General features: G+C 37.3%; 1 protein-coding gene across 2 annotated transcripts; it reads left to right on the top strand.

The window, feature by feature from the left end:
- Positions 1-6,650: 6,650 nt before the first annotated feature.
- On the top strand, positions 6,651-16,407 carry LOC132061814 (uncharacterized). Of its 2 annotated transcripts, XM_059454462.1 has the most exons (7): positions 6,655-6,946; positions 7,598-7,699; positions 8,286-8,400; positions 14,102-14,217; positions 14,826-15,014; positions 15,533-15,675; positions 15,836-16,407. In XM_059454462.1, exons 1-7 carry the CDS (start codon positions 6,825-6,827, stop codon positions 16,015-16,017), a joined length of 969 nt encoding a protein of 322 aa, XP_059310445.1. In that variant the 5' UTR covers positions 6,655-6,824; the 3' UTR covers positions 16,018-16,407. The 2 variants fall into 2 exon arrangements, with proteins under 2 accessions (XP_059310447.1, XP_059310445.1); XM_059454464.1 differs by lacking the exon at positions 14,826-15,014 and having other exon boundaries at positions 6,651-6,946.
- Positions 16,408-17,157: the final 750 nt, after the last annotated feature.

The raw sequence follows: 17,157 nt of genomic DNA, 5'->3' as shown, positions 1-17,157 counted from the left end.
AAGGAAATGGTGGAATTTCAAAACTGGATACATCTCTTTACTCCACCAGCACCCAGTGTATATGAGGCTAAAGTAATTGAGCTGTATGAAATTTTTTACAGGATCAATGATAGTACTCTGGCCCTAACTGTGAATGGAAAAGAGTTTATGTTTATAGAGTTAATACTTTAGAGCGCTTTAGGGGTTAAAACTGTGGGAGTAAGAGCGGTAACAGGAAAAGGATCTACCGGGTTAAAAAATATGATAGTTAAGGAGGAAAAATTTGCAACCAAAGAAAGTATCTCCAAAAGAGAGCTCAAACCTATCTATTAACTAGCTTTTGAATTTGTTAACAAGGTGCTTCTGCCTAGAACTAAAGAATGCTCTATTATGACGTTGGCAGATCTGGTCCTTGTAGAAGCTCTAACAACATTTGAACCAACCAACCTTCCAGCCATCATGCTTGAACAAATGATCAAGGTCGAAAAAACAGTGCAAGGCAAGTCTGGTTTCCCTTATGGATTCTTCCTATCTCGGATACTTGTGCACTTTGGGGTTAGAACGGGAAAGGCCACTATAGGGACAAAGGAGTACTTATTTTCTAGGCTACCCAGGAAGATTGCGAGTATGTGCCTAAAGAAGTTAGTGTTGACAGTTCCTCCACCATCTTAATCTTAATTGAAGCCCAAGAGGCAGCAAATGCAGAAATTAGCTAGCTCAAAACAGAAAATACTCTCTTGAAGGCTAAATTAGTCAACAAACAAGAACTACATTCACACGATACAATGGAAAGTGTCAAGCATCTAAAGGGATCACCGAGTATCACAAAAGAGATGCGTCACGATCGATAATGAAAAATCAAAATGCCAACGGTGAGCAAATCGATAAGCTTCTTCAAGCTTTAACACGACTGAATGATCATCCCTAGGTCATGTTTCTTCACCCTTTCCTCTTTGAGTGATCATCCCTGGCTTGTAGCCCCATTGTAGTTTAACTTATCATCTTTTTGCATTGAATTGATTATTTTCTGTGTGTGCTTATAATTGATTATATTGTCTTCAATCTATCAATATGCATGCTTGCTTACTTTTTCGATGATGCCAAAAGGGGGAAGAACTGAAAGATTGATATCTTCCAAAATTGAAGGATCCTTTAGTAGGTGACCTGGTCTTCTAGAAATGTATTTTTTTGCTAACATGTTGCAGGTGCCTTGAAAATGATGGTTGGCTTCACAGGGGGAACAAGTGGGAAGCTGGTTCTCAGGGGGAACATCGTCTATAGGCTTGTCATCATCAAAAAAGAGAAAATTAATTGTTCCAAGTGCATTCATGTTTTGATGATTGTCAACCGATTCTGCCAGAACCGTGACAGAGACTCCGTCTACGACCCTCCGCTTTCCGCGCACTTGCACGGGCCGACAGAGATTGGGCCGTAAAGTCGGTGCCGCTGTCGCACTCCGGGCACAAGCACTGAGCTGGCCCATGCTTTAGGTCAAATATTTAATGAGTGGTCTCTATCCATCCCACATTCTTCCCACTATATATACAACATGTTGTAACATATTGTGTATCACTTGAAAAACCTAATCAAACTTGTGCAAAGCTGCCGCAGCAAGAATTCAAGTGATCGTAAGAACAAAGTTACTTTCAAGCTGAAGAACCAGATCCTAATATGTGTTTAGTCTATGTTCTTTAGGTTGTTGTAAATCTTTGTTCTTTTGTGCTTAAATTGTAAACATACTCTTCTCTTTAAAGAAAGTTGTTTGTAGGTAAATCAAAAGCCTCAAAGGGTGCTTGTTGGAAGTGTGTTTCCTCAAGATGTTGAGTGGTACATTAGGCTAGGATTAGTCTAAGTGTATTAGTTTCCTTGGCTAGAGTTAGTCAAGTGGAGGTGCTTGTAATCGGAGTATTGCAAAGGTTGAGGGACTACGGGAGATAGTTCATAGGTTCCTACTATTGTAAGGGTTGAGGGATTATGGGAGTTAGTTCCTAGCTTACAATAAGTTGTAATCTGAAGTTGCTCGATGTAGTGGAGTCAAAATCCTACTGGGGTTGGTCATGGTTTTTAATCCCTTGAGCAAGGAGTTTTTCATGGTAAAATGTTGCCTTCTATACTTACTACATTGCATCAGGGAACTGGTACACAACCAGGTCCCTCATATATTGTTTGGTGGACGCACATCCTACAACAACATGTATAAGAGTTATCATCACTTGTAATAAGAGATATCGTGGGGCTAATATAAGAAAGGCAACTCGGTGGCCCTATGTGGCTTATTTGTTGGTCGTTAAGGTTTATTTGCTGGCCATCGAGGTCTAGTTGCTGACCATGAGGTCCATCTGCTGGCCACCGAGGCCTACTTGCTGGCCACCAAGGCTTATTTGTTGCCCCCGAAGTGCTTAGTTGTGGGATAAGGATTGACTGCATTTGTGTACATCTTGCAAGCCCATTAAGGCAGAACATGCTGAAAAGATAATAGTAGTTTTATAAGATGTAGCTTGTAGATGAGGGCCAGGTTTCTATATAGTTGTTCTTACATTCCCATTTGCTTTCATTAGAAGTTTCTGCACTTACATTTGTCATGATATCTGCCTTACATACTCGGTACATTCTTTCGAAGTGACGTCCCTTTGCCGGGGGAGCTGTGTTTCATGCCCTAGGTGCATGATCTCAGGCTGGCTGGCCTTCTCAGTAAGGAGATCTAGCTTTTCAGCAGTGATTTGGTGGACTCCACTTCATTCTGGAGTAGCCGAGTCTAGTAGCATATGTGATATAGTTGTGGCCGGTGTTTGTGGTTAGGCCCAGACAGACGCAGCTGTCGACTCGCAGGCTTGTAGACATACATTACTTATTCCGGTCATTTACTCATAGTTGCACAGTTAAGGCCTCAAGGCCACTTATATATGTACTTGTGTTAGTAGGTCGGAGACGAGTATTTTGTTCTTCTCCGTTTCCCTATTTGTCAAATATATGTGTTACAGATTGGTTCGCTTGATCAAGTAAGCCACCGGGTGCCGGCCACGTCTTTCCGAGTTCGGGGCGTGACATGTATTCAGCCCAGAAGTAATCACGAATTACAGTCGTGGAGCCGATTGCCTTCGTGTTCAGACTTTGTTCTTCATTTTCTTCAAGACTGACTGTGAAGACGATTATACATCAACTCCACATTTGGTCTTCACGTTTCAGCTACTTCCCTCCAATCATGGAGCACTCGGCTAACCAATTAGAATTGTGAACTTGGGAAACGCATCATCTTCTTAGAACAACTCATAGGCTTCTTCAAATCAAGGTCCAAACGGCCCAATAATTAATACAAATCGTGGGACGTCCCTTTTCTTCAATCTTCTTATTATTCTTCATTTCTTTGTTCCAGATTTAATCTCTTTTCCTTCTCATTTATCCAATTCGTCATCAACTGCTACCCTTAAGCTTGAATACCTAAAGTGATTAAGTTACTTTTTCTTTATTAAATCGTACTTAAAGAAGCTTAAAACTCAAAGAAAAAGAATGAACAAAGCATTTTGCCAACTTATCACGTACCATGAGGAAAATAATCCTTTGACATTATATGACTCATGATGCCTATTTTAAACTTCATGAGAGGACTCTAAAACTTGAACCTTTAAAAGTTCAAGCTCCATGAAAAAATTTCCAAAGTTTGAAATGTAATTGAGAAATGCCAGTTCAAATTCCATGAAGAAATGCTGGAGTTTAAACTACATTTGTGATTCTACAAAATTTTCAAAATGTGTAGGAGTTCAGTTGTTGAAGCTCTGAACTTCAGTGCCCTGTGTTGAAGTTGTTCTGTGTTTTAGCTAGGAGTATATTTGTCAAAAAAATATTACCTCCGTCTTAGAAAACAATTGTTTCAAATGCTTTCTAAACTTTGATTCCCGGCGAAAAACCTAGTCATACCATTTTATCCTCTCCCATAGACCAGGCTAAGGCCTCATTTGTTTGCACTTAGATAACGTCTAATATCAATCATTCAAGTCTCAGTAATTAAGTGTATTTAGGCCTGAATCTTAATCATTAAGTGTGTTTGTTTTAAAATTTTACAACTACTTAATGTGTCTGAATAGACCTGAATAATCTATAACAAAGTCTTAAACGTCTATTCAAGGATTTCTATAAAGATGGTAGTTTACCACTACTCCATCTATTTTCACCACGAACCGTCGCCGCCTCCCTCATTATAAACTACCACCATCCACTAACACATCCTCAACCACAACCACCACTGTTGCCAATCACCACAATATTAGACACCATTTACAATCATAACCACCGACCACCATTACAATCGCCAATCACTGCAGTCACCGCCATCATCCACCATATATTCACCATCATCATTCACTACCAGTATTAACCATCAGTGTCATCCACTACAATTGTTAGTCACCACCACCATCAACATGATCACTATTGCCAATCTCCATCACAACTAACTACTACCTAGAAAAACCACTATCCGCCAACACCATATTCAATTTGCACTCACAAACAGTGCACATCAATCACCACCACTAATAATCATATAATTCTTTTTTTTTTTTAAATATCTTGTTGATATAATATTAGATTCATTTAATATTTTATTTAAATTTTATACTCCCTCCGTTTCAATTTATGTGAACCCATTTGACTGGGCACGAAGTTTAAAAAAGAAGAGAAGACTTTTAAACTTGTGGTCCTAAATGAGTCACATATATTTTGTATGGAGAAAATAGTCAAATGCCCCCTCAACGTATACTCGGATTAATTATGACGCACTCAACCTTTGCGGGCGACCTATTACCCCCCTGGCCTTATTTTTTATGTATTTTTGTGCCTTTTTTCGGCTGACGTGGCGAAAAAAAATTAGATGACCAGTTGCACACTCTCCGCCACATCGGCGCCACGTCAGTGCCACATTGGAACTTTCTAAATTTTAATTTTCTATTCTTTTCCTTTTTTTTTTTCATTTGATTTTTCTTTTATTAATTATATTTACACTAATTAACCATTAAACCCTTCATTAATTTTATCTTCTTCATCACTAAACCCTTCTCTTCTTCTTCATTTCAAGAAATCAATCAATCCATACACACGCACACATTCAATTTCATCATCAATCATAAATATCTTTTCAAGAAATCAACCAACCCATATTCTTCCTCCGTTAACACACACACATTCAACCCATTTTCTTCCTCCACTAATACACACACACACATTCAACCTATTTTCTTCCTCCATTAACATACACACATTCAATTTCATCATCAATCATACATATCTTTTCAAGAAATCAACCAACCCATTTTCTTCCTCCATTAACACACACACACATTCAACTCATTTTCTTCCTCCATTAACACACACACATTCAAGGCTGATCCTCACTATTGTGTGAAAGACTAAGTAGGCATTTGGCCATAGATTCCAAATATTTTTCACAATGACTCTTTGGAAGCGAGGCTCAGATCTGTGTAAAATGGGGCAAAGAGAAGACAATAATACCATGGCCGCAAAACTAACTGGTTACATGATCTGGGTTTGCCCTGCCAAGATACAAGTCGGGTTTTCTCGATCACCCGAATTTTAGCCCCAGAATTAGCAATATCATCACTGCCTCTTTGAAAAGATGGAATCTTTTCCATAAGAATTTGTGGACAGTTTTCACAAGTAAATTGAAACGGAGGGAGTACTGCTGCTGCTGCTACTATCAACATCATGTCAATGGCAACAAGTTTTTTCTTTGAGCTAAAATGAACCAATGGAATATAATTAATAAAAGAAAAATCAAATGAAAAAAAAAGGAAAAGTGGCACTGACGTGGGGCTTATGTGGCGGAGAGTATGCAACTGGTTATCTAATTTTTTTTGTGCCACGTCAGCCGAAAAAGGGTACAAAAATACAGAAAAAATAAGGTTCGGGGTAATAGGTCGCCCGCAAAAGTTAAGTGCGTCATAATTAATCCGAGTATACATTGAGGGGGCATTTGATTATTTTCTCATTTTGTGTGGCTATAAATAACATGTTAATATTCAAGTGTGAATTTAAAATCAAACGACTTACAATAATAATAATAATAATAATAATAATAATAAAATAATAATAATAATAATAATAATAATAATAATAATAATAATAATAAAAAAAAAATCTTGATAACAACAAAGGGAAAAGGGTCAAAAATACCCCTCTACTTTAGAAAAAGGGCTAAAAATATCCTCGAACTTATTTTTGGCCAAAATATCCTCCCATCCCAAAGTTTTCAAATATACCCCTCTTGACGAAATATCCCCCAAAATAACCTCGGAATTATTTTCTAAATCCACCCATCATTTAAACACTCAACTAAATAATAACCATAAGATCCCCTTATTCCCCCAATACGTAGGTTTGAAGTTTGAGGGAATTTGGGAATAAGTGATCTTATTTATTATTTAGTTGCGGGTTTAAATGATTGGCTGGTTTAGAAATGATTTTGGTTATTTTGGGAGATAATTTCCATCAAGACAAAAATATTTGAAAACTTTAAGGATGAGAGGGGTATTTTAATCCAAAATAAGTTTGGAGGATATTTTTAGTCCTTTTTCCAAAGTAGAGGGGGGTATTTTTGACCCTTTTCCCAACAACAAATGAGGCGTACGCTTGGCCTCGGTTGTCTTTGTGATTAAGAAAAGCGTAGGGGCTATTTTTTTTTTTTTTTTAAATAAAATTAAACATGATCCTCGGATCTTCTAGTGAAAATACAGTAAAACAAAAACCCAGTTGCATAACTCGCCTGTAGTTATTCCAGCTCCATATCAATACTTGTAGTGCACACAATTATAATTATCAAAATAAAAATAGGCATGTGGGTGCAGCTGCTATGTGGTCTTGTGGTTTACAGAGTGGTTAAGCGCTTCTTTTACGATGACCCCGATGACGACGACCAAATCTCTGATTTCAATGCCCTCTTTTCCGTAGCACAAAGGTATCTACTGCTTCTGTTCCCGTCCCACCCTTTTGCTATTAGTTGCTCCCTCCGTCCACACGTATTGACTTCACACACATTTTAAGATGATGATTTTACTGTATGACGTCTAATTATTACTAATAGCCTGTTTGGCCAAGCTTTGGAGGACAGAAGTGCTTATTTTTTGGGAGAAAATAGGTGATTCTGTGGAGTGCTAAAACTGTTTTTCAGAAGCTAAAAAAAGTAATTTTTCTCCAAAAATACTTTGTTGAAAAGCACTTTGAGAAATTACACTTAGAGAAGCGCTTTTAAAAAGTTTGGCCAAACATTAATTGTTACTTTTATTTTTAAATTAATTAGTCAAACACGTACTGCTTCTCACCAAAAGTACTTTTTGAAAAACACTTTTTAAAATAAGTGACTAAATAAGCTATAAGTCATCTAATGATTGAAATCAATCAAATATAATTTAAACATTGTGCAACCACTAACAATTCCAACCCAATAATTAATAGTAAGGATAAAACAATATGAAATGGTAAATTATCTTTTGATTTTTCAAACTGGATAAGAAAAAATGAATATCTATTTTTAGCATTCAAGACAAGTAAAAATGGACGGAGGGAGTATTACACAAGTCTCATTTCTGATAATCCTCATTTTGACTAGACTTGAGAAGCTTTATGGTGGTAAGGCTTATGTTGGGCTTCAAGTTCCTGATGCTGACACTGCTACTCGACAAACTGTTGATATACTTCTCATCACACAACTGTGAGTATATTTAAATGCTCATTATTCATAGTATATGATGCCTACTGATATAATAGGCCTTGGTGTAACTGGTAAAGTTGCCTTCATGTGACCAGGAGGTCACGGGACAGCCTCTTGCAGAAATACAGGGTAAGGCTGGTTACAATAGACGGGAGCTTAGTGCACACGGGCTGCCCTTTTTATGCTTCTTAGCGATATACATTATTGCAACATCTTTCAACTTTATGCAGTTCCTAATGCTTTGCATTTTGACTATGATTTGAACACTTTTAAAGTTAAATTTTTCTTTTCCGATTTTGTAAAATTTTTTCTTACTTTTATTGTGTCTGTTCAAGTTTGTTTTATAGAGAAGAGAAGGTACCACAAGGATAGTTCTCTCTGTTATTCAAGAGTTCTACTTCTCTTAATTAGCCTGAAGAAATCCTGAATCACGATTTTTTTCATTTACCCCTCCCTAGGAGCCGCCGCCTTTTTGGTTCCTTGGTGATTCGAACCCACAACCTTGGGGTTGGAGGTGAAGGATATTTACCTTCTGAGCAACCGCCTCTTGTCAACCTGAATCACGAATTTGCTTCTGGTTCTGCAGGGAAGCAGTGATGATCTGTGTAAAGAATATCTCGGGATTTGTTGCCATTGATAAGGATGGGAACTGGGTTTGCGCTGGAGGCCATAAACACAAGACCCAACATCTCTCCGATCCTGTAAGTTGAAAATCTTTGTTTTGTTATTTGTTTTATGTTACGGAGCCAAACTAGTTGATGTATGTATGCTTTGGTAGATCGGCCGAAATCCTTGCCCTAGTGCCACAAGTTTAGTGAATCTTTTTTTTCTTCTACATTTGCACTTGCTACTCATGCAGCCCGTAGAATTTCTAGAGGTAAAATTGCTAAATGTCAGTACAAAAGTAAATCTATTTAGTTACTTGTACACACTATTATTGCCTCCTTTTTGTCAATACTTTGTGATTGATCTTAGGCAGAGATATCTACGGTGGCTAATGAGGAATTTTTATCTATTATGAGAAAGTCATTTACTTGTGTTTCAACTTTGGTTTTCCTTGTAGAACTTCATACCAACGATGTATCTTAAAAAAATTGACCAATTATCATAAACCTGACTATGGATCTTATCCCCAACTTCTATTTTTCTAATCTTTCATAGTCACTTGTAAATGTTGTCAACTTTAGTTATGTCTAAGTTTTATATTAGCTGATCTATTTAGCAGTTTTTTTGTGGTCTAAATGTTGTCACTTGTAAATTATCGTTCATTTTTCACTAGTGCATGCTGCTTATTCTTGCCACATCCAGAAGTTTTTTTTTTTTTTTTTTTTTTTTTTTGATGAAGTAATGTGTTTCATAGATACGCATCAAGAAGATGCAAAGTTACAGGAGGCTAATTACAAAAGAACAAAAGTGTAGGAGAACATTGTTTGCCTCAAATACAATGTCTCAGTCAAGAGCTAAAGTGCTAATAAAATCCAAAAACTGTACTGAACTAGTTACTGGGGACAACATTGTCCAACAAAAGAGATGAACTAAACATTTAGCTTTAAGAGAGTGACTTGGAGTTGAGATGCCATCAAAACACCTACTGTTTCTCTCATTCCAAAGGCTCCAAAAAATAGCAGCAGGGATCATCAACCAGGTCTCCTTGATGGCCTTATCAACTTTCCATTTACTCCAACTCACATATGCCTCTCTCAGATTCTGAGGCATCACCCAACTTAATCCAAAAATAGTGAAAAATAAGCTCCAGAGATTAAAAGCTACTGGACAATGAAGAAAGAGGTGATTGACTGTTTCCAGCTGGCAATTGCAAAAAAAAAAAAAAAAAACACTTATTGTCCAGTTGAAGTCCTTTCCTGTTAAGATTATCTATAGTAAGGCTAGCTATCCAGCTGAAGCATTTGATCTTAGTAGGTAGTTTCGTCCTCCAAATCAACTTCCAAGGCCATGAGTCAATGACCTGATCTTGGTTGCCAAGCTGACTATAGCAATCTTTAACTGAGAAATTGCCTTTGCTGCCCCATCTTATTCTGTCTGAAGTACTTGCATCAATGCTAGAAGCTTCCACCTTTGCTAGCAATTCCAGTAATTCCTGTATCTCCCAATCTTGTGGGTATCTTCTGAAATGTACATCCCAACTGTTGTTGCTCCTGTTTTGGGCAATTGAGGAGACCTTGTCCAGTGCCATGCTAAATAAACCAGGATACTCTTCCTTTAAAGTGTTGTTGCCTAGCCATTTGTCTTCCCAAAACTTTATATGTTCTCCATTGCCTGGCTTGAAGTGGACCTTCTGGAAAAATTCATCACCCAGCTTGCTAATATATTTCCAAAGCCCAACTCCATAGGGGGCATTAGATATCCGGGTGCTCCAGTTATCCTTTGCCCCATGTATAGAATTGATCACCTCTTTCCATAAGCTTGGTTCTTCTGTGCCATACCTCCAAAGCCACTTCATTAATAGACTTTTGTTGTGAGCTGACAGATCTCTTACTCCCAACCCTCCCTCATACTTTGGTTTCAAGACTTTGTCCCATGCTATTAGGTGGTACTTTTTTGAGTTGCTATTGCCTTCCCATAAGAAGTCTTGTGGTATTTTTTTGAGTTGCTATTGTCTTCCCATAAGAAGTCTCTCCTGATCTTATCCAATTTTTCTAGCACCTTACCAGGGATAGGAAATAGAGACATGAAATAAGTGGGTATGCTATCAAGTACACTACTGATAAGGGTGACTCTGCCCCCTAGAGATAGGTACTGAAGCTGCCATGAAGTCAATCTCTTTTCAAATTTTTCCACCACCCCATTCCAAATTTCACAACTTTTGAATTTTGCCCCCAATGGAAGACCCAGGTAAGTGCTAGGGAGAGTCCCAATGTTGCACCCCATAGTTCCGGCCAGTTCATCAATGTTTAGAACATTGTTGACTGGGTATATAATGCTCTTCAACTTGTTGATATGTAACCCTGATAAGGCTTCAAAAAGGAGGAGGGTAAGGTTTAAGTATTGCATTTGAGACTTTTCAGCTTCACAGAAGACCAATGTGTCATCAGTATACAAAAGGTGAGAGACTGTAACAGTGCTTCCAGTGTTTGTGCCACCAACACTGAACCCCCAGATCCATTGCATCTGACCGGCTTTCTCCATCATTTTGCTTAATCCTTCCATAGCTAGAATAAACAGAAAGGGGGAGAGAGGGTCTCCTTGCCTGATCCCTTTCTGAGGAGAGAAAAATCCCACCGGACCTCCATTTATCAAGACTGAATAGTTGACCGTAGAAATACTGTATCTCATCCATTTTAACCATTTATCACCAAATCCCATTTTCCTCAAGATTGCAATCAGATAAGACCAATTTAATTGGTCAAAGGCTTTTTCAATATCTAATTTGCTCATAACTCCAGGAAGCCCAGATTTGATCCTCCAGTCTAGTACTTCATTTGCAATGAGAGCTGCATCAGTTATCTGTCTTTGTTTGATGAAGCATTTTGGTGAGAAGAGACCAGCTTACCAATAACCCTCTTCAATCTCTCTGCTAACACCTTAGCTAGAATCTTGTAAATGCTACCGATGAGGCTTATTGGCCTGAAATCCCTCGGTTCAATAGCACCTTTCTTTTTGGGAATCAGGGCAATGAAAGTTGAGTTACAGGATTTCACCAAACAAAGACATTTTGAAAGGAATATGTTTATTTTCTCCTTGTAAAAATGTGTGTCGACTACTTAAAGCTTTTAACCTGCTGTGGTGTTGGAGTAGGTTGTATGTGGATGTTGCTAGGATGTTGATAAGTGAAAGCTTCGTTTGTCTGGAAAAAAAAAGATTAGTTACGCTACAAAGTAAAGCTTCAGCAAACTTTCAGTTTTAGGAAATAAAAATGAGTCAGCACCCTTTTTTACCCAACCCGTTTTTTACCCAACCCATATTTTACCCAACTCGTTTTTTACCCGTATTAAATTTTGGAGGGTTGTAAACCCACCCGTTTTATTCAACCCATTTTCAACCCGCCCAAATCCGAACCAACCCGCCCATTTGCCACCACTAATCATGATTGTACCTAGAAGAAGTGCTATATTTGTTGCAGCTTATGCACAAGTACTTTAACAGAGAGCACTGGCTAGATACATCCCATGATTTTCTACATGGAGAATTTCAAATCAACCACTCTCTGAAAAGATAGTGTTCTTTGTCCAAGTTTATGAAAGAGAATTCTTTCACAGTAATAAAACGCCCTGCCAAGTATATCACCTCTTGTGAAACAATTCTGCTGCTAAGGATATCTTAATGAACCCAACTGCAGAGTAGTGTTATTGTTTCTCGATTGGATGTTTACCGTATCAATTATTTTTAACCATCTAATGCTGGAACTGGTATGGAATAATTTCTGAAAGCCAATTTGTGAAATCTGAACAATCTCCCTACATTTTTTTAATCCAAATTACCTCCTATAACCAATCAGCTAAAGAAATCTAAGTGGCACAGACTCGCCAGTTTGGGTGCTGTTCCCATCTCGACACGGGTCGGGTGCGGGTGCGGGAACGGCAAACGTCAGGGATACAGTCAACTAACTTTGGATACTTTGACCGGAGTCCGTCGACAAATTTGGCGGGAAATTTATGATTTTGATTTCTCAAAATTAAAAATAAAACAGATTTAAGATAAGGAAAATGACATACTTTCAATATTATAGTACTTTTATCTCATTTTTGCTGCTTCATGTTTCATATAAACCAAGAATACAAGGTTGTGTTGAGTGCGGATGGCAGAGAGAAGCAATGATATAGATGGAGGGTTTGTTTCCGGCCTTGAATGGCTTTCTCTTTCTATCTTGAGGAAAGAACGAAGAGACAGTGAAAGAGACGACCTAGAGGCTAACTTTGCTCTGTAAAAACTTTGTTGTAAAAGCTTGACAAGGAAGTTTGGAGAATTTGAAGAAGACCACTTAAAAGTTAAAGGGTTACAGCTGGAGGAGACGCGTAGAAGCTAGAATTAGGACTCTTAAAGTCTTAATTGTATTAACGTACAAAATTGACTCCTTTATTCTCCATATATGCTATTTTTATCCCCTTTATTTTCCATTATATGCTACTTGTGACACAAAATTGAAAGGCACCTAATTATGCTATTTATAAATGTTTCTTTCTCATACAATATAGGGATAATTTCTAAATTAATTATTAGCATGTCATTTTTTTGATAATTAATTTATATTTTTAATCGCACAAAAGCACGGACAAATTTATTGGTTGTACATAATAAAATTGACCCCTTTGTACAACGGATTATTCTTGGAACGTATTTTTTCATATGCCGTTTAAATAATTTAAATTATTAAGTATTGTAACTTATAGTATTTTTACATAATTTCAAATATGTAATTTGATAATGAATTGAAATAACTTAGAAAAATGCCAAAGAAGAATAATCGAGCATTTTAGATAACTATATCAAGAATGAGAGAATTTAAGCGCACTTAATTTATATTAATTAATATTAATTTAGGAGCAATAACTAATATTGAACTATCGAAATACTTGAAATATAATTATAGCTGGATACGCAACCCCCGAATCTTAAAATTTAAATTTTGCTGAATCCGACACTCGGATCCGTACCCGTATCGGATACCTGCACCCGAGTCCGTGTAACTTAGAAAGAAATGCAGGTTGCTCTCTAGAATCCAGAATTTTGCTTACAACGGTGATACTTGCGGAGAGAGAACAATCAGCGAGAGTGCTAGATTGGTCCTATTGATTATATTAACTCACTACAAGAGTTTTCCCTGGTATTCTCTTCTGAAGACTAAATAGGAGTACCCATGTGATGCCTTATTTGATGAATGGGCTTGAACAGATGGGCAAAGAAAGGATCTTTGCGGAAGCGGCTTTGTGGGCATATCATGAAGCATATACCCAAAGGGTTTGTCCATGTGAGGAGATGCAACAGGGAGATTTGTTGTTGTCATTTGCTGCTGGTTGTTTGATTATTTGGAGAGTAAGCTCATTGGTCATGCAACAATAATTATGAGTCCATGTGCTTACAAAGTTTTGAGATTCTATTATGTTCTGCATTAATTGCCTTCTAGGATATTTGGTGGGGATAAAATTCAATTCAGATACCTTCTTTTGCTTTCTTTGCTTCATTCTTGCATGGTCAGTGAGGATTCATATTTGTGGTCAGTTGCTTCAGATTGAGGTGTAGTTGTTCTTCCCTCTTTTGCATTCTTGCATCATTTCTGTGCTGGGTATGCACTGATCAACAATATCTTCTTGTCGAGTAGCTTATTAAGTACATATGGTTCCTTAACCTTGGGAAAGGGCAGCATATGGGGTTTTTGTTTTTTCTATCTATCTCATTCTTTATAAGTGTCTTCTTCTCTTGGTATTATAGATTTCTGTATTTCAGGTTGCAGATGCAAAAGGGTTAGTTCCCATTCTCGAATCTTACCTCGAACAAAGGGGGGTTGCTCTTCCAGAAGGATATTTGTCTGCCAAAGTTATATGTCCAAACCCCAATTTCAGGCAAGCATCTGATTCTCTGGTGGTTATATATCACAGTAAATGTTGAAATTAAGATAGTATTTGCGTTGCACAACATTCTCTCGAGTTACTTCTTCTAGGCTTTGGTTGGTCAACAGATAAACACATGAACCATGGTGCTGGCTCAATGATTGTACATGTCTCCAATAAGTACCTTTGAGAAGCATTATTTTGAAGGGAAGACTTTGTTTTTAATCTGACAATATAGATAAGCATAATTGTCTTCAGCAGCAGTTATTTCAGAGCTTGCTGTTTTGTTCTTCTTCGTAGTTTTAACTCCTAAAGCCATTGCTGGAACTGAATGTGGCTTACCCAGAGCTCGGTTAATTGGGTTGTTCATTAATGCTTAAGGTATAAAATAACCATGCAAACTACACAGACACAATGGGTTTTGAGTTACTTTTGTTCGATTAAGTTGATTAAAGTAAATTCTTAATTCTTGAGTATCTAGAAGTGACAGAGGGAGATATACCATCAGGTTTCTGTAATTCTGTCATAGACCGTTGTTGTCGATGTTTCACTTTTTTGTCTTGTGATTATTGTACTTAGCCTTTTGTGCATTGGTCTAAGGCTTGCTTCTCCTTTTGCAGTACCATTCACTCGGTCTCTTTTCCTCCTGAGGTCGTAACATATGACCAATGGATGCAACTAACACCACAATATAAGAACATGCTTTCTGGTTGGATTAAAGGTGCATTTCGTGGCGGGAAGAAGGAATTTCAGGAATCAATATATGAGAAGCTTAACTTCATTCTCAGCACAGCTCCGACGTCAGATAGGTCTGTTGCATTACTTATAATTTTGTCTGTCTTCATGACTGTATTCCATGATGCTTTCAGGAACCAGAGGGAAATATTTGGTCCAAGTCCAACTGTTTGTCCAGATGTGATGTATTTCAATTCGTTCTTTTATTAGATTATTTGCAGCGTGTGATACTGGGTAAGAACAACATCTAGTTAGATGAAGCTGGCTGTGTAATCCTCATGGTCATAGACTCATAGGTAGTGTATCAGGTGATGAAAACCACTATTTTAGATTTGTGGTGACAGTGCAGAAAGCATTTGGTAGTATCACTCGAAGATAAGTTGAGAATATCAGCTTTCTCTGAGAAAATATCCAAGATATGTGCTTCTGTGTGATTGAGAGAGTAGGCAAGTGAACTTCAAAGAAATGAAAGCAGTCCGCAAAAGCACAGCAGCTTGATGTGGAAATAATATTTCTTGTACTCTGTTGAATGAAAATTGTACTTGGTATACTTTAGTCAAGGTTTTACTAAAATTCTTCTGAACACATGCAGGTTAGAGCTTAAAGGTAATAAGTGTCTCCTTGGAGAGTTTCTGGAATTCAAAGGGAACAGAGAGGATATTCAAGCAATGAGAAATATCAGGAGATCAAAAGTCAGTAGACTAGAGATCCAGAAAACGAGCATGTTTGGTCTGGGTAAGGAATATGAAATGCTTTGTAGTAAGGAAATTGTGTTGGCCTGATTGCATTAGAAGAATTCCTTAAAATTTACGTTGGTTAGACATGTTCTGCATGACAGATCGATGATCTAATACTTGAAATTCTAAAGAAATCATTGTTGCTTTGTGCGATGCAGTTCATTCAAAGCTCATAGTCCTATACTACCCTCGGGATTATCGTGCTGAAGGAGTATCAACTTCTGAATGGAAGGAATTCACTGTTCGATCTGGCACAGAATTGAAATTTCAAATCCAAGGTTCAGCTAAACCGAGCAAATACCAGTTGTCCTCCGTCATTTCCCTGTCACTGAGTGCTTGAGGGGGATGCTGGAGTGGGAGATACTCATGATTCTAAAGATGGAGCAATTGCTTTCGATAACGGTATAAACTGTAGTTTATTTTTCCTTCCGAAGTTTTATGCTGATGTGCATCCTAAGTCGACTGTGCATGCTCAAGCAAGGACGGCGACTTGCATATTCTTTCATGAGAGATCAATGTATATAGCACCCAACACCAAGGGGTCGTTTGGTACGGAAACAAGTTATGCAGGGATTAGTTATACTAGAATTAGTTATACGTGGATTAGTTATGCAGATATTATTTTTTATCACGCGTTTGGTTCACTGTACTAAAAATGGATATACAGTGTTTAACTTAAAACTTGTGTTTTGTTTTAAATGTACAAAAAACTAGTTTACAATTATACTCTTGTGACTTTTGTACGCTTTTCTATTTCATTTAACTGGAAAATCAAAGTTGCAAGCCTTTTATTTTTTTCGTTTTCATTTTTCATGTCCATTTGTTTAACATGAGGAGACTTTTAATTTTGGAATGGCACAATTAAAAAAGCTATTTATTTTGGTTGCAAGACTATTGCTTATAAACTTGTTTTTATTTATTTTTTATTTATCAGAATGATATAGACCGTAAGACTTACGGAAGAAACTGATCACAAACTGAAAACTAATACGTGGAAATGAATGATCCTCAATCAATGGCTAAAATGAGAACCATTAAACATTCTAAGGACCTGTTTGGCTGCAAGAATTTTTCACTTTTTTTAGAAAACGTTTTTACGTTATTTGAAAATCAATGTTTGGCCATGGAAATTCCAAATACAATTTGGAATTTGAAAAACACCAAAAAACCTGTTTTCACTTTTTCACTTCCAGTACATTCAAATAATAAATATTATTTGCAAAAACTATTACAAAACATAATTTCATCTTCAACTCCAACTTTAAAATTCCAAATAAAGTGAAAAATATTTGGTTTTCCTGGCTAAACGCCTGCTAAGAAAACCTAGTAGATTAGTCCCCTTTGAGCAAGCATCAGTTTCCACAATAAAAGCTTTAGTAAAGTCAGCTAAAGCCAAAACTGGGGCTGAAGTCATAGCCTTCTTCAGCTCTTCAAAGGCTGCCTGTGGTTCAGAACTCCATTTGAACGAGTTCTTCTTTAA

Source organism: Lycium ferocissimum, chromosome 7, assembly GCF_029784015.1.
Source record: "Lycium ferocissimum isolate CSIRO_LF1 chromosome 7, AGI_CSIRO_Lferr_CH_V1, whole genome shotgun sequence".
Taxonomy (NCBI): domain Eukaryota; kingdom Viridiplantae; phylum Streptophyta; class Magnoliopsida; order Solanales; family Solanaceae; genus Lycium; species Lycium ferocissimum.
This window is presented reverse-complemented; position numbering and strand designations above follow the sequence as displayed.